Raw genomic sequence first — 25,346 nt, 5'->3', positions numbered from 1 at the left:
GAAAACCAACCCAGACAAATTTTCTCAATTGTGCAGGACCTAGCCTTTTCCGACAGAGTCTCTCTCAAACCCTCCCCTTCCCAGGCCCTCTGTGACTCGCTTAATAAGTTTTTTTGTTGAGAAAATCTCTACTATTAAGTCCAACATTTCACCCCCCTTTTCTCTGACCCTCAGCCTCCACTCAATCAGTCATTCCTCGATTACATCCCTCCCTTGACTCGGGAAATGTTTCTATCCCTACTTCTAAGGGTCAAGTCTGGTTCTCCCCTGGACATCTGTCCTGCACGAACCCTCAGACAAATTTATTTGGCATGTCCCTCATCTCCCCTTACTTTTCTCAATGGTTCCTTGCCCAGGGCATCGTCCCGCAACTGCACAAATCTGCCACCATAATTCCTATAATAAAGAAACCTGGTGTCGACCCCACCTCTATGGTCAATTACCGCCCCATTTCTCTCCTTCCCTTTCTTGGCAAAATCTTGGAATGATATGTCACCCAAGTGCTCAGTGCCTTTGTTGAGGAAACTGGCAGGTTAGCCCCTTGTCAGGCAGGCTTTCGCCCTAGGCACTCTACGGAGTCGGTAGTCCTGTCCGTCATGGACAACCTCAGAGAGGGAATGGATACCAATCTGCCCCAGGCCCTGGTCCTTCTTGATCTATCCGCCGCCTTTGACACGGTTGACCATTCCATCCTACCCGTGTCAGGGTGGCTGGCATCAGGGGATCGGCCCTGGTTTGGCTTTCCTCCTTCCTAAGGGACCCCACCCAGGCAGTCCATCTGGCCGATTTTTCTGCACCTTCTCGCAGGGTTTTATGCGGCGTTCCACAAGGTTCCTCCCTGTCCCCCCTGTTGTTTAACTTGTACATCTTCCCTCTGGTTTTTGCGTTATTTTGATTTGTCCTCTTCCACTGACGCCATTCATAATTTTCAGTCCATCATGATTTTTATCAGGGACTGGATGAATTACAACCACCTGAAGTTAAACCCTGACAAAACCGAATTGGTCCTTACAGGTGGTTGCTCCAGTCCCTGGAACCCCTTATTTTGGCCTCCCTCCTTGGGTTCTCCCCCATTCCCTCTTCCTCAGTAAAGACTTTAGGGATAAAATTTAATGATCATCTTACATTGCACTCCCAGATGTTTCTTCCTGCTTTTTAGTTCTTCGCACCAACCGAGAAATTTCCCGTTTTTTCTCCCTTTCTGCTCTGAAACTTTTAGCCATGGTCATGTCTCGCATTGACTACGGCAACGCATTATACCTCGGGATCCCAGCTTATGACTTACGGCGCCTTCAGCTGGTGCAAAACCAGGCGCCCGACTTGCATACAACCTCCCTAAGTCCCATCACGTTACTCCGCTACTTAAAGCTTTACACTGGCTCCCTATTCGGGAACAATCCCTTTTCGAGATGGGTTGAATCACCTTTCAGGCTCGGGCAGGGACGGCTCCTGCATTTATCAATTCAGAAATTAAGGCCTATCTCCCCTGCAGAGAGCTGCGCTCCTCCTTCCAATTCCTTCTCTCTGTTCCTCGATTTAGGAGAAAGAAACTGGGAGGCATGAAATTCTCCACCCTTGCCCCTGTCTTCTGGAACTCTCTTCCTCTCTCCCTCAGGTCTTCCTCGCACTATTCAGAGTTCCGAAAAGCCCTTAAAACTTTTCTCTTTTCTCAAGCCTTCCCACATTAGCGGCTTTCCTCCTGCCCTGACCACGGGTCTGCATCCCTAGCGCCAAGAAACCGCTTGGTAAACGTGCGCTCTATACATTAGGCATCTGCTGGATGTTTCCTTTAAATCCAGCAGTATGCCTGTGGAATGGAAACAAGCTGTGGTGCTCCCCCTCCGCAAAAAGCCAAACATAAGCTTCGAAAAGCTGGAGAATTTGCGTCCCATCTCCCTCCTACCCTACTTCTCTAAAGTGGCGGAAAAGGTGGCTAATTTGCAGTTAATGCAATTTGTGGAGAATTCCAATCTTCTACATCCCACCCAGTTTGGATTCCGGCCTCGACACTCAACGGAGTCAGCGCTTCTCATGGCATCCGAAACCATCAGGCAGGGCGTCGACGAGGGCCAAACAATGGCCCTGATCCTACTTGATCTTAGCGCTGCGTTCGACACTGTAGCTCATTCCATCTTGCTACAGTGTCTGAACAAAGGAGGGGTAGGAGGTGCAGCCCTAAAATGGATCCAGTCGTTTCTATCTGGCCGTGGTTTCCAAGTCAGGCTAGGTGACTGCTACTCCGAGCGAGTTGCTCTAGACCAGGGGGTCCCGCAGGGCTCGTCCCTGAGCCCAACCCTTTTTAATCTATATGTCGCCCCGGTTGCCACCATAGTGGAGAGTCACGGCTTGCGCATGGTGTCGTACGCTGACGACACGCAGCTGGTCATCTCCCTATCGCGAGCGCCCGGTCTTGCGGCAGACATCTTCAGAGCATGCATTCAAGATCTAGCTGCCTGGATGTCTGCCAACTGTCTCAAGCTCAACGGAGGCAAGACTGAGGTGCTGGTGGTAGGGGGAGACCGTGCGGCCTGGACGTCAGCGTGGTGGCCACCCTGCCTAGGACCCACACATATCCCCTGCCAGGAGGCGAGGAACCTCGGTGTTTGGTTCGACTCCAACCTTACCTTCGGACCCCAAGTCAACCGTGTGGTTGGCTCCTGTTTTGGGACCCTCAAGACCCTTAGGAAGGTCCTGGAGCTCCTGCCCATTAAAGCCCGCCAAACACTCGTGCACGCACTAGTCACGTCCAAAATGGACTATGGCAACCTGCTCTACCTGGGGACTCTCGAGAAGAACTTAAACCGCCTGCAGGTTTTACAAAACGCCGCAGCCCGGCTGGTTCTTAGACTGCCCAGAAGATCAGCATCTAAAACCGCGCTCCGAACACTACACTGGCTCCCGGTGAGAAGCAGGGTGGAATTCAAAGCACTCTGTACATGTCACCGGATTATCAACGGCAGGGCACCTCTCCCCCTACAAGATCTCTTGACACAATACGAGCCTTTGCGTTCCCTTAGATCATCTGGCACGGGACGCCTGTCCATTCCCAAGGTGTCCAAAGCTAGGATGGGTGGCAGGTCCTTCAGGTACCTGGCGGCATCCAGCTGGAATAAACTCCCCGTGGCGTTACGCCTGGAACCCTCAGAGCCCATTTTCAGAGCTAAGCTAAAAACATTTCTTTACGCCCAGTAGTGGTCCACCTAGCACCTCTTCTGCAAGCGCTAGCATCACAGCGCGGGGACACGCCGTCTGGCGTCACCATGCGCTCTACAAAACTCCCTATTATTATTATTATTATAAATACTTTAAAATTCAAAATTCAAATTCAATGAGGATTGTTGTGGGTTAATAAAAGGGATTGCTTATGTTGTTACAGTTAGTGAACGTGTAGTTTGTTCCGACCTTGAAAGCAGAGTTCAATAAGATGAGTCGCATAAGAGCTCTATTGTCCCAGAAAGAAGTTGCCCTCACATCTGCTCGTGAAACATTTGTCCTTCACGTGGCAAACACCCGCACAGAAGTGCATGCCTTGTTAAATACTGATTTGCCCCTGCACTTCGGTGAATTAATTCATACTATCTTCAATGCGTCCTCCACTTCGGGGCTGCCTCACTTTTTTAAAGTTGTAAGCAGTGGCTTAGTGACTTCCTTCCAAAAGATTTTCGGAGTCATTCCAGATTTCTTCCATTCTATTTTCTCCAGCCTGTTTGGTGGATTTCCCTTGCTACTGGCTCTTGCTGCTGGCGTGCTATTGCTGTTCTGTCTATTTCAAAATGGATGCACAACCTGTGTTGCAAGACGGGCTGTCTCGTCTAGGGCTCCTTCACGCCCGGATGCTTGAGTACTATGGTGCACTGCCTCTTGCTACACTGAGTGCAGCTTATGGATTATCGTTTCGATTTTCCTACTTTACATGCGTTCAGTCTGTTTTCCATTGCCTGAGATGCGACTTCGAATGGGCCCTGGACTTGTGTCTCTGCAATACGGTGTCTCCCGATGCTGATTACAATCAACTTATGAGTCCCTTAGTTACTCATGAATGCTTTGTTCTGATGGACATATTATGGCCTTTGCAGTGAGCCAGAGGGCACCCAGCCAGAGAGGTGACTGATGTATGCCAGGACAGTGGTTTGTGAGCATGGCACACAGGGATGTGTGCCATGTTGACTCTTCACTTTGCTCTGCACCAAGACACGCAACCTGCAAAGCCAGTGTGTGAGTGTCAGGGTACAGGGCCTCTAAGGGTGGCACAATAAGTGCTGAAGCCCTTAGAGGTATTCCCTGGTCACAGTGCCCTGGCTACCGGTGGTACCATTTACCAGGGGCTGCCCTGTGGCCAGAGATGCCACTTGGGTTAGTTTTGAGGAAAGAACACAGGCCCTGGGAACCTGATTGGCAGGGACCCAGGGCAATAAAAATAAAAAGTGATCAGTAGTCTAGCAAAAAGTAGTGGGGCAAAGGGGTTACTGCAACTGAAACCCACTTTCCTACAGTAGGGCAGCTACTTACCATGGCGTCCCACTACACAGAAAATCCCTTGAAGAGGACTTTTTTTTCGAGACTCTACAAAACACACAACAGTCTACTCACATGTTGCTCATGTTGAAAGGCATGACCGGACACGTAGACAACATTTTTAAGGTTCCTGTTAGAGCACGTATCATACAAGTCTTCCCTTTCAGATCCAGTCTACATATCAGGTCAACTACCATTAGATTCTCTAGTAGATTCTAATGCACGAAAAAGGGCAAACTCCCAGACTACTGGAGACGCACCACCACCAGATAAAGAGTCTAAACTCCTTGATGCTTCAGGCAAAAGGATAGCCTCCCAGGCTACTAGCTTCGGGCATATTTCCAATACACAGGCGTTGCTAGCAAGCTATGACTGAGCACATTGGGATGAGATGGAGCAACTCATCCAGGTTCTCTACCAAGAACACAAATCAAAGTCGCAAGACCTGGTTCGTGGGGGGCAGTTAATTTTTAACAACCAAATTAGATGCTCCCTGGATGCTGCTGATACATCTGCCAGAGCTGTAAATACTAGTATTCTTTTAGGAAGACACGCCTGGTAGCGCATATTAGGGTTTAAACCGGAGGTTCACACTTTCATACTAAACACACCCTTTGACAAGGAACACCTTTTTGGGCCAGTAGTAGACACTTCATTGGATAAAATGAAGACGGATTCTGAAGTGGCTGAATCCATGGGAGCACTTCAGTCTCCACCAGGGCATGGTTCCTTTCGTCGCTCAATTTATCGAGCAGGATCTAAAACCACTTCCTCCGATACTGCGTCCATTTACAAGGGCAATATTCAACCCTCACGTTCCAAGGGTTTCTATTGAGGCAATTACAGAGGAAACAACGGCAAGGGCAGAGGTAGAGGTTCCAATACACGTACCTCGCCATCTAATACAAAACAGTGACTTGCCCATAGTTCTCCCGACCACTTAACACATGTGGGGGGAAGACTGTCACAATTTCTACTAAAGTGGCAGTCAATAACAACACACAAAGGGGTTCTTAAAATTATCCATTCTGGTTACTGCCTGGAGTTCATCAACAGTCCTCCAAACATTCCCCCAAAGTCGCACAGACTTCCACCGGATCATTTAAACCTTCTTAAACAGGAAGTACAATCACTGCTGATAAAACAAGCCATAGAGCCCATGGCCGGGCATGTACACCTTTTACTTTCTAATTCCAAAAAAGGATGGCTCCCTCAGAACCATATTGGATCTCCGAGAACTCAACCTTTACATACAGTAAGGCCACCTCCACATGGTAACACTGCAACAAATACTGCCTCATCTGCAAAAGGACGATTTTCTTTCTACTCTAGATTTAAAGGATGGCTACTTTCATATCCCAATCCATCTGGCTCCCCTCAAATTTCTCAGGTTTGTGGTAGCAGGTCAACACTACCAATTCAAAGTGCTCCATTCTGAGTCACCACTGACCCCAGAGTTTCTACAAAATGTCTGGCGGTCGTAGCTGCACATCTCAGAAGACAAAGCGTACATGTATTTCCCTATCAGGACGACTGGCTCATCAAACACTTCAGTAACCATTCAGCTGCTTTAGCGGCTGTGGTTCTCAGTCAATGTGTTAAATCACATCTTCAGCCAAACAACCCTCAGGATTACCTAGGAGCCTCTCTAAATACTCAGAAGACTCTAGCGTATCCCAATGCAGCCAGAATGTGAAACTCAAATTTCAACCCACTCAGTCACTTCCGGCTCCCACGCCAGGTTACTTATGCGTCCACTTCAAGAGTGTTTAGCCAGACAGTGGAACCATTCTTAAGGTCTATTAACTGATCTAGTGATGATAAGCAGCCGTACTCCTCGCTCTCTGCAGTGGTGGAACACACAAAACATATCAAAAGGGCGGTCATTGATAGACCCGATTCCACAGACAGTGTTAACAGCGGACACATCCCTTACTGTCTGGGGAGCTCATCTTCAACAACATACAGTGCAAAGGCTGTGGAGCCGGCAGCAAAAGATGCTCCACATAAATCATTTAGAGCTTATGGCAATCTTTCTGGCTCTCAAAGCCTTTCAAGATCACCTATCTGGCAAAGCTGTGTTAGTCCGAACCGACATGACAGCTATGTATTACATTCAAAAACAGGGGGGGGCACTCTCTCCAACTGTCCCACTTAGCCCAGGACATCTGGAAGTGGGCTATTCACCACAACCTTTATCTCCTAGCGGAACACCTCCCAGGAGTCAACAATCAGATTGCGGACCTCCTCGGCTTAGGGAGTCCCTCACATAGACCTGTCCGCAACACCCGAAAACGCAAAATGCCAAAGCATCGTCTCCAAGTATCCACACCCGTTCTCCAAAGGCAATGCTCTATGGATCAACTGGTCAGGGATATTTGTCTACGCTTTTCTGCCTCTCCCACTCATTCCATCAGTGGTTCGGAAACTCAGGCAAACATCACTCACGCTAATACTAGTAGCTCCAACATGGGCACGTCAACCCTGGTTCACAACCCTGTTGGAACTCTCTCTGGTACCACATCAAAAATTACAATTAACTCTCAATCTCCTCACACAGAGCTATGGAAAAGTCAAACACCCAGATCCCAAACAGCTGAACCTTGCCATTTGGCTTCTGAAGTCATAGAGTTTGGTTGGCTCAACCTTCCACCAGAGTGTATGAACATTATTAGAGAAGCCACAAGGGCCACAAGAGCTTCTATGTAGCCAAATGGAAACGTTTTGTTATCTATTGCAATAACAATCACATCAAGCCTCTTGATGCTTCCATGCAGAACATACTGTGTTATCTATTGTAATTACAGCAGTCAGCATTAGCCGATACATCCATCATACTGCATCTTGCTGCCATAGCAGCTTAGCTACAAATATGCAACATTTATTACTGTTAGACCGGTCAGCCCTAGGGTGGTCTTTCCCTATTTTTTTCGCCCTTGTCTCATTTTTCCCACCTTCTTTTTTGTTGACCTTAGGTCTCCAAGCACCTTCCCATTGCTAATCAATGCTAAGGTGCAGGTGCTCACTTCCCCCAACATGGCTGCCACTGGCCCCTGCTACTGCAGCGTGGTCTTTTTAGTCGCACTCTAGTTGCCAGGAGCTGGCTGGAACCCTTAAACATTGTTGCCATACCAACCTGCCTTGCCTGCCCATAGCTAGACTAGGGAAGCTCCTGGAACCTTCTAGTCTGTTTTTGCCACCTTAGAGGGTGGTCACCTGACCTGGGCTTATATAAAGAAAGGAGGGAAAGTTTTTAGTCAGTTGGGGCTTCACTGACCTGGGGGAACCTACGCAGAAGACTTAGGCGGTAGGGCCTAGTCAGAAACCTATACCACTGGGGGTGACAGGGTTTAGGCGCTGCCCACCAAGCTGTGTGAGGAACACTGAACTAGCCCACTGATCGGGCCCGGCGGGAGGGGAACCTAGGGACCACCTGCAGTGATCTGCTGAGGAATCCTGTCAGCAGCCTTCAACTCAACCCCCCCCTCAAGAAACTAACTACCAAGGGTGCAGGAACCACCACGCGCCAAGAAGAACCCCTGTGCTATCAAGGACTACTGGGGATCAACAAGGTACGGGCGCTTTGTCATCTCTACGCTCCCCTGCCCAGTTTGTGCCCCCTGGGCTGCCCTGTCGCAGTTGTGGTCCTGAACTGCCTGAATTGCCCCTCCAGCGCTTTCCTGCTGTGCCCCCCTGTGAAGCGCTGTAATCTGCATAGACTGCCATGGCCCCCGAGGCGCTGCGTGATCGTCGCGCTGTTGCCAAAACTACTGTGGTGTGCCCCATCGAGTGTTTCCCCAGTGCCGTGCCTGCAAAGCGCTGCTGCAATCGAGCGCTGGACTGCTAGAAGCGCTGTGACCCCCGAGGCGCTGTAATTGCCAAGCGCCACTCTGCCGTTGATCGCGCTGGGTCAACCGAAGCGCTACCTGTTCTCTCCCCGCTGCGGCCCTGGACCTCGCTGAGTGCCCCCGTGAAGCGCGGTACCTTCGAGCGCTACTGGCTGCCCCTGTGCTGGTGTTTACCGCCGCGGGCCTTACCAGGAGGGCCCTTCTGCTGTTGCCGACATCCTCGCTGTGGCCCCCGGCGTGAGGAGAGGGCCGCCGTAGTGCTGCAGTGGGCCACGCTAGGCCTGCGAAGCCGACATCAACCCCACGTGACGGGGGCGCCGGGCGCGTCACCGGCCGCGCCCCGTCCTGCGCCGCTATTGACTGCCGTTGCTGCGCCCTCAGGAGCTGCTCTGCCATTGTGCATGAGGCCAAGTCCCTCCTGTGCCGCCTCTGGATTGGTTCCCGGGCCGTGGGAGCCACGGGAGGCCCGGGAACAGCCTGCTGATACCGGAGGCCCTCCCCACCGCCCCAGAGGGGCCGAAAGTGAACCCCAGGCCGCGTGAGGTCTCCGGGAAGGCTGGAGCCCTCCCATCCCGCCATCACCCGCCGCAAGGGGCCAGGGAGGCCCGAAGGACAAGGTAAACCCCCGGGGAGGAGGGCAGAAGGCCGATGGAGGCCCCAAGTTCGTTCGAGTTAAACCTGGCTGGGGGATTCGATCACACCAGTTACGGCTGGGCTCTGACCCACAGGAAGGTTGCCTTTGGCTTACTGAGATGTTGCCTGGTTTCTAATGACGTGTATTCCTGATTGATGAACGCTTTTATTCTTACTTGATGACATGCTTATCTTTACCAGATGACATGTTTTATTCTTACTTGATGAAATGCCTATCTTTACCAGATGACATTTTTATACTTACCTGATGAGATGCCTATCTTTACCAGATGAAATGGTTTGCTCTTGCCCGATGGAATAGTTGCTTTCCCCAATGGGATGTACTATTGAGTTATTGCTCCCTTTATTACTGACATTTCCCTGAATGAGTTGCCAGTGAGATCTTGATTCTAGATAAAAGCTTATTGATTTGAATCAAACTTACTGGTGTGGTCTCAGTCATTGTGTGTGTTTCATTGTCTCAGTGGATGTGTGTGCTGTATGGTCACTTTACACCTAAGCTTTTGGGTGCCTACCTGCTTGTGCCAGGCTACCTCCGAGGAACTGGTGACCCCAGTTCCTACAATTACTATTTAGCGTGCCTCTATTCAAAGCATTTATGGAAGGGAGAAAAAGGGTGATACTACCAAGATTTCCATCTGCCCCAGTATGGAATCTTAACATAGTCCTCACAAGGCTAGTGGGTTTGCCATTTCAACCCATGCACAAATGTGAGCTACAGTTCCTTACTTGGAAAACAGCTTTCCTCATTCATTGCAATCACTTCATTGAAGAGAGTGGGTGAACTACAGGCACTAACCATAGAAGAACCCTTCTTCCAGTTACATAAAGATAAAGTGATTCTTCGTACCAACCCTAAATTCCTACCTAAGGTTGTATCTGCATTTCACATCAATCATTCGGTTGAATTACCTGTATTCTTCCTTCAAACTGACTCTGTTGCAGAATGAGCTTGACATACCTTAGATGTCAGAAGAGCTCTTTTGTATTACACTGAAAGAACAAAATCATTTTGTAAAATCGAACAACTCTTTGTAGCTTTTGCACCACCTTACAAAAGCAGTCTTATCTCCAAATAGGGAATTGCTAAGTGGATTGTCAAGTGTATTCAGATTTGTTATCAAAAAGCCAAAAGAACTCAGAGTACCCCCTAGAGCACATTCCACTCGCAAGTTAGGGGCTACTATGGCTTTCTTAGGGAATATCCCTGTTACCGATGTCTGCAAAGCTGCAACATGGTCCACACCACACACATTCACCAAACACTATTGTGTAGATGTGTTAGCAAGACAGCAAACTAATGTGGGTCAAGCAGTACTTAAAATGTTATTTCAGACAACCCCAACAGTTACTCCCTTAGGTGATTGTGCGCATGGTCATCGACTCCATCTTCAGATTGTTTTCCGCAGAGGGTGAGAGAATGGAGTTGTAGTAAAGAATAGAGATGTCCATGCGTTAGTATGTTTAGTAAAACAGAGAACTACAGCAGTAACAGGTACCTGGGTAGGTGGGTGGGCGCATGAGATTCTACAGCTCTACATGCCAAGAACAGATGCATACTGGATAAGTAGCATTTTCCGTTTGAGGCATATGAGCTGTTGATCACATGCTTTGCATAGATTATACAGCAGTCTCCACGAAGCGGTGGCTATCCTGTAACTGTTGGGGTTGTCTGAAATATGTAAATGTACTGAGTAGGGAGGGTGGAATGTGAATGTACCAAAATACCAGTTATATAGTTCTCATCTCCCTCGCTAATGTGACATTAGATTAAATTATACTAAAGGCGATGACAACTTTAGTATTGTGTCTCAATTTGTCACACACCTAGGCAGCTCAATAAATCAAACAATTCAATTATTTATGCATATCAATGTCTCCGCTTGACTGAACAACTGCAGATCTCAAGAAAGTGAAGAATTCTCAACCCACTCAACAATTCAGACAATAGAAGCCCATCATATGCATTGCGGCAATCTAGACTGTGCCTAGCCCACCTCCCCAAATACCTGATAGTTGCGGACACTGCCACCCTGTCTCGCACTGTGTATGTCCCAGTGGCAGCCCTCTTCCCCCGGCCTGTTTACCCATCCAACCCCGCATTACTGCTCGATTACCACCCCTACATACTCCTGCAGGGCCAACAAGTCATGCCAAGCACTTCTGCCCGCTCTCTGCTTACACCAAACACCTCTGCTTCATTCCCACCTCCCACAAGCACCCACTGCTCCACCTGCCCTAGCCTTGTCAGGCACTCACACCCACTCCCCGTGCAAAGCATGTGATCGACAGCTCACATACCTCGAATGGAAAATGCTAATTATCCAGTATGCATCTGTTTTTGGCATGCATAGCTGTAGAATCTCATATGCCCACCCACCTCCCCTGGTACCTGTAACTGCTGTAGTTCTCTGTTTTACTAAACATACTTACGCATGAACATCTCTATTCTTTACTACTACTCCATTCTCTCACCCTCTGCGGAAAACAATCTTAAGATGGAGTCTATGACCAGGCGCATTATCACCTAAGGGAGGAGTCCCCTACCTCATGACTAGGGAAAACTTCTTCCAGAAAAACAAGTGCAAACATCCAGACCCAACACTAGATGGCAATCTTATGCAAAGCTTGAGATTCTACAGCTCTACATGCCAAGAACAGATGCATTCTGGGTAAGTAGCATTTTCCTGATAAGTTATTTGTTGCTCCTAATAATGTACTCCAGGATATTGTTATTTATCAGATGCAATAAATAACAACTATTACGAGTTGGTTGGGAAAAACATTCGGATTTGGGTGGTTAAAACACCAAAATCTCCATTACAGAGTAAATACCATGTTTTTCCTTGTTAAATTTCTGCAGGGGAAGGTTTAGCTGATAATTGTCGGATCCATTAAATACCTAACAACTCATAATTCCGACCTGTGCATGAACCTGGGATTACGCATAGGCCAAACTTACCGACTCATAATCAGGACCTTAGAGACATTTGGGGAATAGAACCAATTAAGAGCCACTTTTGTTCTGCGATCCTCTGCAGATGGTGCAGTGTTGCAATTTACAAAATGACCGATTTGTCACAAATTGCATCCCAGTGCACAAACTAGTTGTGTGCAATTTACAAATGGGCATAGTCTATCATGTCAGCGACAGAATACAGAGGGATAGTACTATATTCTCATATACTGTAAGCAGTGATATGTATATGCCATAGACATGGGTGCAAAAGGTCGAAACGGAGAAGGTTTAACTCATTTCATGTTTCCAATATGGCTGGTTTTAGTTTGCATTTTCTAATGAATATGTTGCCCAATAATTTTCTTTGAGAAATCTAATGTTTATGGCTCTTTCAGCAGGATTCCCGTTTCTGGAGGCCGATTTTTGTTTGCGAAGTGAAGACGCTTCTGCTATGAGTCCGATCGGGCATTCTGATGCAGGAGGAGGAGAATGTAGCCATGAACCCATCTCAGGTGACCAGCATATACGGCTTATTGTTGCATAGTAAGGATTGGTCAAAGAGTGTTTGTCTTCCATGACATAGGAGGCAATGAGGTTTAGCGGCCCTGTTGGTCATCTATGAACCTGTAGCTTTTTATTTTAGTCCCAGTGTTGGTATTTTATTAAAACTCTGCATCCGCTGCACAAAACTGATTGAAATCCCAAATTGCAAGTGCCGATGTTTAGGGAGGGCGACTGGACATATGCAGCAAGAGAAGGCCAAATTATACAACACAATTTTCTGCAAGGAACATCAAATTATGCATCATTTTGTTGGCATTATCCATCTACTTGGAAATGGATACAAAAGGGGTCCTATTAACCTTATTAACGTTTCTCTAAGAATAAAGCTGTACGTCCAGCAGATCATATTTAAAAGATTATTAACAATGATATGGTCTTGCATGAAGCCATTTCTTAGGAACCAAATGCAATTGGTAATCTGGGAAGTGTCTGGTGTTGTCTTATCCCTGATGTCACAGGGTAGGCAGTACTGTTAAACTCCTAATGGATTACCAACTTACTCTCTTTGGGCTCTTGAGTCTCCATGGTAGTGAAGTCAAGCTGTCCAGGAGCTTGGAGCATGATACAGTAACTAAAATGCAAGTAACTCAATGCCCAGCCAGTGCTATAGCTTCAAAGAACAATGTTATTGACCCTGTTTTCAGGTAGGCCGCTCCCCACGCCGCACAGCACCACCTGTGTGTCCGTGTCCTCTAGCCCGCTGCTGCCGCTGTAGGAAGTTTGAGGCCCGCCACCACCCGCAGGCTACCACCTGCGCCTCATCCCTTGTGACCAATGGTAGGCCGTAAGCTCTCTGCGCTCGTTCTGCCCCTTTCTCTTCTGTCAGCCTTATTGTAATTGTGCCCTTGATCCTGTATTGTATTAGTTGTTATTTGCCTTTATTTCTGTTTTTGCACTGTTATTTAGTTTTTCTCCCCTTTTTGCCTTCTGTATCCTGCCCTACCATTTTCCAGCTGCTGTGTACCCTGCAGCCCTGCCCCCCTGCTCGCCCATACACTGCCCCCTACCGCTCCCCAGCTGCTCCTCCCTCCCACATCCCCTTATATGGTGGGCGCTGCACGGCCGCGCCGCTGGCGCACCAAAGGCACGCTTAAGGCAAGCCCGTCTGCACCCGTCCGTGCCTGCACCGCGCCCTGCGCCAGAACCCCTGGCCCCCGCGATCGCCACGACGGCTGTCTCTGCTACGATACCAGCACCCTCCACGCACTCAACACCGGACGATCACACACCGGCTTCCTGGCCGCCCCGAAGCAAACGCAAGGACCCTTCTCCTGCTGCAGCTGCAGCTTCCCCAGCCTCGGAGCCACCAAACCACCCACAGAGAAAGGACGCAAACACCTCAGATGCTTTCTACTCAACACCTGCTCCGCCAGGAAACACTCCATCAAACTCTGGGACCTACTCGACTCCACCTCCCCAGACGTCGCCTTCCTGACGGAGACCTGGTTGAACCCCACTGCAACACCTGACATTGCCATAGCTATCCCTGACGGCTACAAGATCACTTGCAGGGACCACACCAACAGAACAGGAGGAGGAATCGCCATCGTCCACAGGAACACCCTCAGAGTCTCGACCAGCATCGACGACACCCTCCGCACCGCCGAACACCTGCACTTCCAGATCCACACTGATCCCAACACCACCCTCAGAGGAACCCTCATCTACAGACCCACAGGTCCACGGCCACAGTTCAGCAACGCCATCGCCGACTTCGTCAGTACGCACGCCCTCGCCTCCACAGACTACATCCTCCTCGGGGACCTGAACTTCCACCTCGAGAACAACAACAACACCAACTCCACCACCTTAATTGACAACCTCGCCAACGTCGGACTCAGACAGCTCGTCACAACACCCACCCACTCTGCCGGCCACACGCTTGACCCAATCTTCTCCGCAAGCTCCCAAGTCTCCTTCAGCCACACCACCAAACTCCACAGGGCCGACAATCGCTGCATCTACTTCACCATCCGGAAACCTACAACACACCAGCGCACTCAACAGATCCCTCACCGATGCCGGAGCAAAGTCACCGAAGACCAGCTAAAAACCACCCTCGCCCGAAGCTCACCTGTCGACCCCACCGACCCGACACCACTGCTCGCGACCTTAGACAGTGGATCGACGACTGCGCCAACACCCTCGCCCCACTCAAGAAACCCTCCAACAGACACCCCAACAAGAAAGCCAGTTGGTTCACCACGGACTTTCAGGCATCCAAGCAAAACTGCCAAAAAATAGAGAAGAAATGGCACCTGGAACAGACACCGGACAGCCACACAGCTCACAAGAACGCCATCCCCAAACACCATCACCTCATCAGATCCGCCAAAAGGGCCTCCTTCAAAGACCGCCTAAATCAATCAATCAATCAAAGCATTTATATAGCGCACTACTCACCCGGAGGGTCTCAAGGCGCTTGGGGAGGGGGGGGGGGGTCCGCTACTGCTCGAACAGCCAGGTCTTGAGCTGCTTCCTGAAGGTGAGGTGGTCTTGGGTCAGGCGGAGGTGGGTCGGGAGCGAGTTCCAAGTCTTGGCGGCCAGGTAGGAGAAGGACCATCCTCCTGTGGTGGCTCTCCGGATGCGGGGGATGGCAGCGAGGGCGTGGTTGGTCGATCGAAGCTGGCGTGTGGGAGTGTAGATGTTGAGGCGGCTGTTGAGGTATCTTGGGCCTTGGTTGTGAAGGGCTTTGTGTGCGTGGGTGAGGAGACTGAAGGTGATTCTCTTGTTGACCGGGAGCCAGTGCAGGTCTCTCAGGTGTCCGGAGATGTGGCTGTGTCGGGGGATATCGAGGATGATTCTCGCTGAGGCGTTCTGGATCCGCTGGAGTCTCTTCTGGAGTTTGGCAGTGGTTCCGGCGTAGAGGGAGTTGCTGTAGTCCAGTCGGCTGGTGACGAGGGCCTGGGTGACCGTCTTCCTGGTCTCGATGGGGATCCACCGGAAGATCTTACGTAGCATGCGCAGGATGTTGAAGCTCGACGAGGAGACGGCGTTGACTTGTCTGGTCAAGGAGAGGGAGGAAGCCCAGGTTGCGTGCGTTGTCTGTTGGTTTGGGTGCGCTGCCCAGGGCGGGGGACCACCAGGAGTCGTCCCAGGCGGAGGGCGAGGAGCCCAGGATGAGGACTTCCGTCTTGTCTGAGTTCAGTTTCAGGCGGCTGTTCATCATCCACTTGGCTACGTCTGTCATCCCTTCGTGTAGGTTGGCTCTGGGGATGGCGGGGTCGTTGGTGAGGGGCCTAAATGCAAACGCACACAACAGCAAAGAGCTCTTCAGCATCGTGAAGAAGCTCTCCAACACCAATAAAATGTTACCTTTGCAAGACCTGTGCAACTTCCTCGCCCCCTTCTTCCACCGCAATATCGCAGACATGCATGACAGCTTCAACACCCTGACCGCCCTGACACTTACCGAGACCTCCAACCTCATGGACACCATCCTCACCAAGCCCCTGCTCACCTGAACCAACATAGACGACGACACCACCAAAATCATGAACACCATCCACTCCGGCTCTCCGTCAGATCCATGCCCACACAACATCTTCAACAAAGCCAGCTCCACCATCGCACCCCATCTCCGCAAGGCCATCAACCTCTCCTTCGAGACCACAACCTTTCCGGAAAGCTGGAAGTACGCCGAGATCGACGCCTTACTCAAAAAACCCAAGGCGGATTCCAAGGACCTCAAGAACTTCCGACCCATCTCCCTGCTCCCGTTCCCAGCGAAGGTCATCGAGAAGATCGTCAACAGACAACTGACCCGCTACCTCGAGCAGAACAGCATCCCGGATCCGTCCCAGTCCGGGTTCCGCAGCAACCACAGCACCGAAACTGCCCTCATCGCTGCCACTTATGAAATCTGGATCCTACCGGACAATGGCGAAACCGCGGCCTTCATCCTCCTGGAACTTTCAGCCGCCTTTGACACGGTCTGCCACCACATCCTATGCACACGCCTCCACAACGTTGGGATCCGTGACAAAGCACTGGACTGGACCACCTCTTTCCTCTCTGGCAGAACCCAGAGCGTCTGCATCCACCCCTTTCCGATCCCAAACCACCGAGATCATCTGCGGCGTACCCCAAGGATCATCCCTCAGCCCGACATTGTTCAATATCTACATGGCACCACTCGCCCATGTCGCCCGACTGCACAACCTCAACATCATCTCCTACGCCGACGACACCCAGCTGATCCTCTCCCTCACCAAGGACCGCCTCACCGCCAAAACCAACCTCACTGAAGGAATGAAACCAGTCGCTGAGTGGATGAAGATCACCTGCCTAAAGCTGAACTCGGACAAGACCTCAGACAAGTCCTCATCCTCAGCTCCACCCCCTCGGCGTGGGACGACTCTTGGTGGCCGACCGAACTGGGAACAGCAGCTACACCCACCGACCACGCACGCAAACTAGGGTTCATCCTCGACTCAGCACTCTCCATGACCAAGCAAGTTAACGCCGTCTCGTCCTCCTGCTTCGACACCCTCTGCATTCTCCGTAAGATCTACAGGTGGATCCCCACTGGAAAAAGAACGGTCACCCAGGCACTCGTCAGCAGCAGACTGGACTACGGTAACGCCCTCTACGTAGGAGCCTCAGGCAAACTCCTGAAACGGCTACAATGCATACAGAACGTCTCCCCACGCTTGATCCTCGCCGCAGCCACATCACACCCCGCCTAAACGACCTGCACTGGCTTCCCGTCAACAAGAGGATCACCTTCAAGCTCCACACTCACGCACACAAAGCACTCCACAACACCGGACCGACATACCTCAACACCCCGAACCGCCAACTCCGCTCCACCGACCTCGCCATCGCCCCCCGCATCCAAAGAGCGACCACCAGCTGTAGATTGTTCTCCCACCTCGCCGTCAAAACCTGGAACACCCTCCCCATCCTCCTACAGCAGATCCAGGACCTACTTACCTCCAGGAAGCTACTCAAGACCTGGCTATTTGAGCAGTAGCAGCACCCCTCCCCCAGCACCTTGAGACCCTCACTGGTGAGTGGTGCGCTATACAAATGCATTGATTGATTGATTGATTTCTTTACAGGTAGGTAACAGGTAGGTAAAAATACAAGTTATATGTTTTATATTTACAGGGTTAGTAAAAAGTCCAGTTAAAATATTATTTACAAGAAAAAAAACGATGGACCATCCTTTCTTTGCTGAGATATAACCCAAATGTTTCTAAAGTTTTTACATATAAGACTCTAGATTTTCTACAATAATGGCCCTTATCTCATGGAGCTTATTTTGGGTTGACTCAGAAAGCTTTATAATGCTCCAGTTTTACTGTATTGTACGCTTATTATTACAGTCTCAATCAAAGGGGCATGTGTGGCAGACAAACATGATACAAGGAAGGCGCCTTCTTATGATATCGTTGGCCTTTGTTTTAATGGTTTCAGGCTTTGGGTTCAACACCGGAGTATTCACTGAGGAAAAATCCACAGCTGTTGGGTGTCTCTTTCTAGATAGCAAACAGTCCATGCTCCCTATAACCAGGGCTTTAAGTCGGCCGGGTCTCACTGAGCACCAGCAGTTTATTTAAAGGAGGTCTCGAAACTGGTCTCTATCGGGCTCTGTTTTGTGCCCTGGCATAGGCGGTCCGTTTTTTCCAGACTGCAGTGACAGCAGGCACATCGATGTGCACTGCTCACTTCTCACTAGTGGAGAAATTACAGCATCACGTCATGCCAAGTGAGTGTTGTAGGGGAAGGGGAATACTTAAGAGAGTTATTTTCTCTTTGGATTTCCCTTCACTTTTTGAACTTCAGGAGCAGCAACATCGTCCTAGTGACACCAGGGCTTTAAGTCGAAGCTTTTTCAATATTATACACTAGCCATAGTTGCTACTTATTTACAATTGACAAAGCCAATAGTCCTGACTTGTTGTAGGTATGATGTTACTTGTTGTATCCTATATCTGGATGTAATGACAGAAACAGCAAAATACAAGTCGGGCAGCACTCTATGCTAAACACAGATCTTTAGCTTTAGTTTTAAGCCACGCCCCTTTGAGAGCCCCCTCCCCCCCAGTTATTTCATCCCACTTAGAGCCCTGCCTATAACCCACCCCAAACTAGGATCCAACCCGATTAAAGCCGCTGTTGGCGTGCTGAAAATCTTAGTCCAAGTCACTGACGGCCATGGACCCATTAACTAGTGTCAAGGTAGGACACAGTTCAAGAGTTTTAAAAACCAGTTCCAAAGTAGTTGCTCGGTTTGCATTGAGGGCAGATGTGGTATTTTTAGCCACAGAAGCATTAAAGAGAACTTCATAAAGTAGTCGTCATTCCATACACATTTAAGTACTCTTTCCCTCTGCTCTCTCTTTGTCCCTACTGGTTGGGAATTGCCTGAGCTGGCAAAACCACAATAAGCTTCTCAAATAACAATGTCTGTTTAAGAACTGTGCTTGATTGTGGTTTTCAATGTATGCATCCCTCCTAACCCTATACAGGGCTGTTGGAATCATACAAATGTTGTTCCTATTTTTAAAGATGATTAGATAGTATACATGGATTAACTACGTGACCACCATGATTTTAATTGAAATTGTTTGAAGAAATCCTCCTTCTCTACAATGCATGCTGTGCACAAAAAGTATCAAGCGATCCTCGTTGGCTTCCCCTCAAAGGACCTTTGTTTTCTGTCTTGGGAGTTGGCATCCATCAGGTTCTTGAGTTTTCTACTCTGGGGCTCAAGTCTTTCCATCTCTAGAGCTGAATGGAACCAGTGCTTCAGTAGTAAAGATCTCAGACACCCTAACCTACCATTGAAATGCTGTAGAGGCTCTGTTTGTTTGTTTGTGCAGAAAGCCTTCGGTTTCCTTGCAGTACTGGGTTCAACCTGGTTAGATTTATAAGCAAAGGTGCACCACATATAGGAATTGCGCAAACTAGGTCTCAAGTTTGTCACAAACAATACTAAGAATCAATTCCAAAGCTGATTTTATCAAAAAAGACTTTTCTTTATTAATCCATTTGTCAAAGAACACAGCCGACGCGTTTCGTCCCAACCGGGACTTCTTCAGGGCAAGATCAATTGTAGGGGCTCCTTAAGTAAAGCAGCGAGTCGTTTTGGAGATGAACAATTGCGAAGACGATAGCTGTGTTGTATACAGACTATAGGTCTATTTAGATGAATATATATGTTCACGAGGGAAACCCCACTCCTTTAAAGATTGCGATGAACAGCAAGTATAAACTGGTGCAAATTCCAAGCAAGCAAACGATATCTGTATAGGTCCAAAGATAAGAAGCCTTCCTTTATTGCTTAATGCACTGAGCCCTATTGCAATGGCTCCGATCGGCAGTCCCCTGTTTAAGATCCGATAGTAAACAGAAATCCGTGGCCGACTCGCATAAAAAAAGTGATGACAATTCAAAACGGTCCCCCTCCTGTCTTCTCCAGTACGTATAGCACCTGGTAGGACTATCGGATCTTAAACAGGGGACTGCCGATCGGAGCCATCGCAATAGGGCTCAGCGCATTAAGCAATAAAGGAAGGCTTCTTATCTTTGGATTTATACAGATATTGTTTGCTTGCTTGGAATTTGCACCAGTTTATACTTGCCGTTCATCGCAATCTTTAAAGGAGTGGGGTTTCCCTCTTGAACATATATATTCATCTAAATAGACCTATAGACTGTATATAACACAACTATCGTCTTCGCAATTGTTCATCTCCAAAACGACTCGCTGCTTTACTTCAGGAGGGGGAACATCACTTACAACGCATTTATTACAACGCACTACCATTACAACGCAACCATTACAGCGCAAACCATTACAACGCATTGCGCTGGGGGGCGCTCTAGGATAGGGAATATATTTAATTTACTATCCAACACCTTCCCTACTATCCACGGGGACTGGAGTTGGAATAGTAAATTAAATAAATCACTATCCAGCGCTTAAAAGCACAATGCGTTGTAGTGGTATGCGATGTAAAAACCGCGTTGTAACAGCAGGCGTTGTAATAGCCTGCGTTGTAGTGACACCAATCCCTTAAGGAGCCCCTACAATTGATCTTGCCCTGAAGAAGTCCCGGTTGGGAAGAAACGCGTCGGCTGTGTTCTTTGACAAATGGATTAATAAAGAAAAGTCTTTTTTGATAAAAACAGCTTTGGAATTGATTCTTAGTATGGTTTGTGACAAACTTTAGACCTCGTTTGCACAATTCCTATATGTGGTGCACCTTTGCTTATAAATCTAACTGTGTTCAAGTTCTGTATAGAACTATCATTGTGATGGTGGGTGGATATCAGGGTGCACACTCTTCCCTTCCTCAGATTTAAAGGGAAAATATTACTTTGGTTATTGTGGTCAGGTGCATTGGTAAAGAAGGTTCCACCATCCTTTTTGCTTCTTTGTTACTGGGTTCAACCTGATGACTGCCATGCGCCTGAAGAAGTGTCATCTTCTCCTTTGTATTCAATTCATAGAATCAATGTGAGACTGTTCAGTGGGATTACCTTTTGCACCCCTGGTAGGCCTGATGTCTGAAGCACAGAGTAGGACAACTTTGAAGTTGGCTCGTGACTTAAGCCTGGCGATTTCAGAGACTTTTGGGTCAAATAGATTTTTGCATCTACATTGTTACCTTGCTTTGACTTTGGACAAAAAAAACTCTGCCTCGTGTGGTCCTCAGTTAGACTATCTCTTGATTCTCTCTCAATTCTAGAGACAACTTTTACATTATTTTCGCTGGTGGAATTTATTGACCAAGCTTCTGAAAAGGGCTTGTTTTCAGAGTCCCATTCCTACTGTTAAACTGACCATAGATTGCTCTGGGTACGGCTGGTGGGCTCATTACATTGGCCATCAAGTTTATGGTTTGTTGATTACCTAAAACACAGGCCTGTATAACAACAATCTGGGGCCATATTACACTAGTGCCCAGGGGGGTGCAACGGGCATGTGTGCTCACTTTGTATGCCACCATGACATTTAAGTATTACAGAAGGGGCCGCAGACGCTGGTGCAGCCCCTTCAGTTCAACTGACAGTGCAGGCACACCTGTAGCTAATGAATCTCTATAGGTTTGCACCCGTGCCATATTATAGACGTTGGTGCAAAGACAAAGAAGCCATTAGGAGGCACACTGACAGTGTGCTTCAAAAAGGTACCACACTGAGTGTGCCCCTTGAGGGTAGCCCTCTGGAGGGGACAGAGGAGGTCCCATGGACCTTCCAGGCATCACCCCTCAAGCTGGTTCATTCACTCACTACACCCCCCTGCAAGGGGATCTCTTGCCTCTTCTCTAAAGGGGAGACAGGTGCTGTCTGCACAGTGACACACAGAGAGCTTGATAAAAGCAGTCTCTCTGTATTTCACTGCATGGCCTGAGGCAACACATGCATTGTAATCCAGGGCACTGTTCATGTTTGCCCCCGGTGCACCTGTTTAAAGGTATGAAGTGGGTGAACATGAACAGTGCACGTGCTATGTTAATACAGGCCCTTTGGCTCAAGGCCAAATTTCTGGCCATAAAATATTTCTTTCCTCTCCGAGAGGAAAAGTTGTTTGGGTTCTCAGTGACAATACCAGTACAGTATTTTATTTAAACAAACAGCAGGAATGTAGTCCTAACCTAACAAATCAGATCTGGGAATAATCTTGTTAAACCCACTTACTCCCAGTAGCAACCCATCTTGAGGGGAAATAAAGTGAGGGTAGACGTTGTGAGAAGATTGTAGCATGCTTCAGGCAATTTGAATATAGAGATATTCTAAAGACTAATTTTAGACTTGGGGCTATCCACAGATCAATCTATTCACCACGTCTGGATTCTGCGTCCTGTTTGGGTCAGAAGTCATCCTATTAGATTGGTCAGGGGACAGTTTTCGTTTGGGTAGGGAAATTTATGTATTCTTGATAATTGGAGTTTTCTCAAATTCAACATATCGTGCAACTTCTTCTCGTATTGAGCAACTTTCTGCTTTACTTCCTTAGCCCTGAATCTTTCTTTCAGCCGGATAGGCTGATTCTTCAGTCCTCACTTCCATTGCTTTACTTAAGTTATCGCTACTGAAAAACTAGTTTGGACGTATTTAGGCTTTTCAGACGAGGACAGTTGCCAACCAATACATTATTTTAAAACTGTATATCCTCAAGGCCTTTATGAGAGTTGGCTTTCCTTTCTGCAACAGGAGTTGAGGTCACATCTGCAAGTATGCTGGCTCCGCCCTATAGCAGCAGACTGCTGCGATCCGTCCTGTGGCAGCATGAAGGAAGCTGCTCTGTCTGGTTCTGTTCTAGAACTGAAGAATGCTGCACCCTTGTTCATTTGATCATTCTCGCACTATTCAGGAAGACTATTAGTCCATGGCTGTTCCATAAAGCATAGTAACTAACCTTTGGCCATACAAGTAAGTAAAAGAAATATTTGCAAATACAATAGGTTTTGCAATGTCCAACCCTCTCTCCAACGCCACGGGCATTGGCACAGTCATTTGTCGTGGGATTTGGACAGGTTATCAAAGCATATACAGTGTACATTGTACACTAATATACCTGTCATATGTGTTCACTTGCATTGGTTATTCTCTTCTCTGAACCTGCCTGAACGTTAATGCATTCATATTTATTCACATGGCTGCCCATGGTATCTTAAGTCGTCTCACCACTGTGCCAGTATGTTGCAAGGGATTAACAGCAGGGTGCCTGGGATTACCATCAATGTGCCAGGGCCGGCATGTCACCTGATAGTATAACCATTCTGCCAGGGATTACCACCACTGTGGCCAGGATTTAACTAGGAATTACCACCATTGTACCAAGGCCTTCATGTTTCTAGAGATAACCATCATTGCAACACGGACAACTGTGTACTGGAAATTATTACCATTGTGACACAGTGAGCACTTTGCTGGGGATTAGCACCACTGTGTCAGCGCCAGCCTGTTGCAAGGGATTACCTATATTGTGGCAGTGATTACTATCATTGTGCCACAGCCAGCATGTTGCCAGACATTATCACCATTGTGCCCCAGCCAGCATGTTGCAGGAGATTACCGTCATTGTGCTGTGGCCAGCATTTTATCAGGAATTGCTACCTGTCGGCCAGCACGTTACCAGAGATTACTTTCATTATACCAGTGCCAGTATGTTACCAGAAAATACCACCTTTGTGGTAGGTCCAGCATTTCACGGCTAGACAAACACACGCTTCTCAACACTACATAGAGACATTCACCTGCACACAGACACACAGGCATGCACAAACAGTGCAGACATGTTTTAATTGAGCTTTCTTCCTTAAATGTGATGCTGTTGTGATGGACCCGCTTCTCTCCTCTCACTCAGGTAACTCACGATTGGTCTTCCCAGGAGGGAGAGCGCCTTGGGCAATCTGAGAGAGTGCAAAGCAAGGGGAGTGGGTGTGAGTGCCTGACAAGGCTAGGGCAAGTGGAGCAGTGGGTGCTTGTGGGAGATGGGAATGTAGCAGAAAGGTTTGGTGTAAGTGGAGAGCGGGCGGAAGTGCTTTGCATGACTTGTTGGCTCTGCAGGAGTATGTAGGGGTGGTAATCGAGCAGTAATGTGGGGTTGCATGGGTAAACAGGCTGGGGGAAAGAGGGCTGCCATGGGACATACACAGAGCGAGACAGGGTGGCAGTGTCAGCAGCTATCAGGTACTTGGGGAGGTGGGTTAGGCACAGTGGAGGCACTGGCTAAGGTATTTTTCTCACCCATGGATCTCCATGGAGATGAAGATGCACTTGCAGTGCAGACATTGCTCCACAGGGACTGTCTGCTGTGCAACAAAGGATATACTTTTCAGGTAGCATAGCATGGAGTTTTGTGATATGCCTAGTGAAGTGCTGAATGCCCATATTTCACTTCCTCAACAATAGTTTTTATTTAAACTCACGGCAGTGACTTTGAGGTAAAACCTAAAATGTTACATGTATAGGGCTATCGAAAATATGTATATAGGGCACACCCATTTCAGATCCCTACTTGTTTGTAAGACATGTTTGCAATCACAGTTTTCCATTTTCAAATAATTATCAGGTGTTACAGCAACTGGGTTTGATTGAAGCAAACAGACTTAATTCATTATATCCACTGATTTGTTAAATGAAGTCCACAACTGGCAACTTTGTTTCCTGTCGACTCTATAATTTGATGTGTGTTTGGTGCTTCAGAATCCATAAAAGCGTGTCGGTCACTGTGGCCTGCCTAACATGTCCATCCTGGTGAACTGCCTTATACTTAATAGACAACCAGGCACCGGTGTTGATTGTAGGCTCTGAGTTCATAGCTAGGTTAGGATTACTAGGTCCACTCACTCCCTGTGATCAGTGTACATTGTTTTCTTTCACTGCAGCTTCATCATAAACGTCTAGATTGCTGCAATGCATATGATGGTCTCCTGTTGCCTGAATTGTTGAGTGGGTTAAGAATTCTTCACTTTCTTGAGATCTGCAGTTGTTCAGTCAAGCGCAGACATTGATATGCATAGATTATTGAAATGTTCGATTTGTAGAGATGCCTGGGTGTGTGACAAATTGAGACACAATACTAAAGTTGTCATCGCCTTTAGAATAATTCAATCTAATGTCAAATTAGCGAGGGAGATGAGAACTCTTTAACTGGTATTTTGGTACATTCACATTCATATTCCACCCACCCTACCTAGTACATTTGCAGACCTTGTACCCGATTCATACATGTTCAAATTGCCAGTATGAAATACACACTAGAGACAGAAGCTTCTGAAAACATCACTGGCTATATGAGTTTAAGGCTTACATGATGGACAACAATAGTGAAACTGATAAAA

The 25,346-nt window shown here is 48.1% G+C and overlaps 1 protein-coding gene across 1 annotated transcript in view; it reads left to right on the top strand.

The window, feature by feature from the left end:
- Positions 1-25,346, top strand: part of LOC147729621 (uncharacterized) — a 259,655-nt gene that overhangs the window by 167,739 nt on the left and 66,570 nt on the right. The window contains exon 15 of the mRNA XM_086954017.1: positions 12,372-12,488. Within this exon, the coding sequence (XP_086810143.1) occupies positions 12,372-12,488 (117 nt within the window). The remainder of the gene's footprint in view (positions 1-12,371; positions 12,489-25,346) is intronic.

This window comes from Lissotriton vulgaris, chromosome 2_1, assembly GCF_964263255.1.
Source record: "Lissotriton vulgaris chromosome 2_1, aLisVul1.2, whole genome shotgun sequence".
Taxonomy (NCBI): Eukaryota; Metazoa; Chordata; class Amphibia; order Caudata; family Salamandridae; genus Lissotriton; species Lissotriton vulgaris.
Note: the sequence above shows the minus strand (reverse complement) of the source record. Positions and strands in the feature narration are given on the sequence as shown.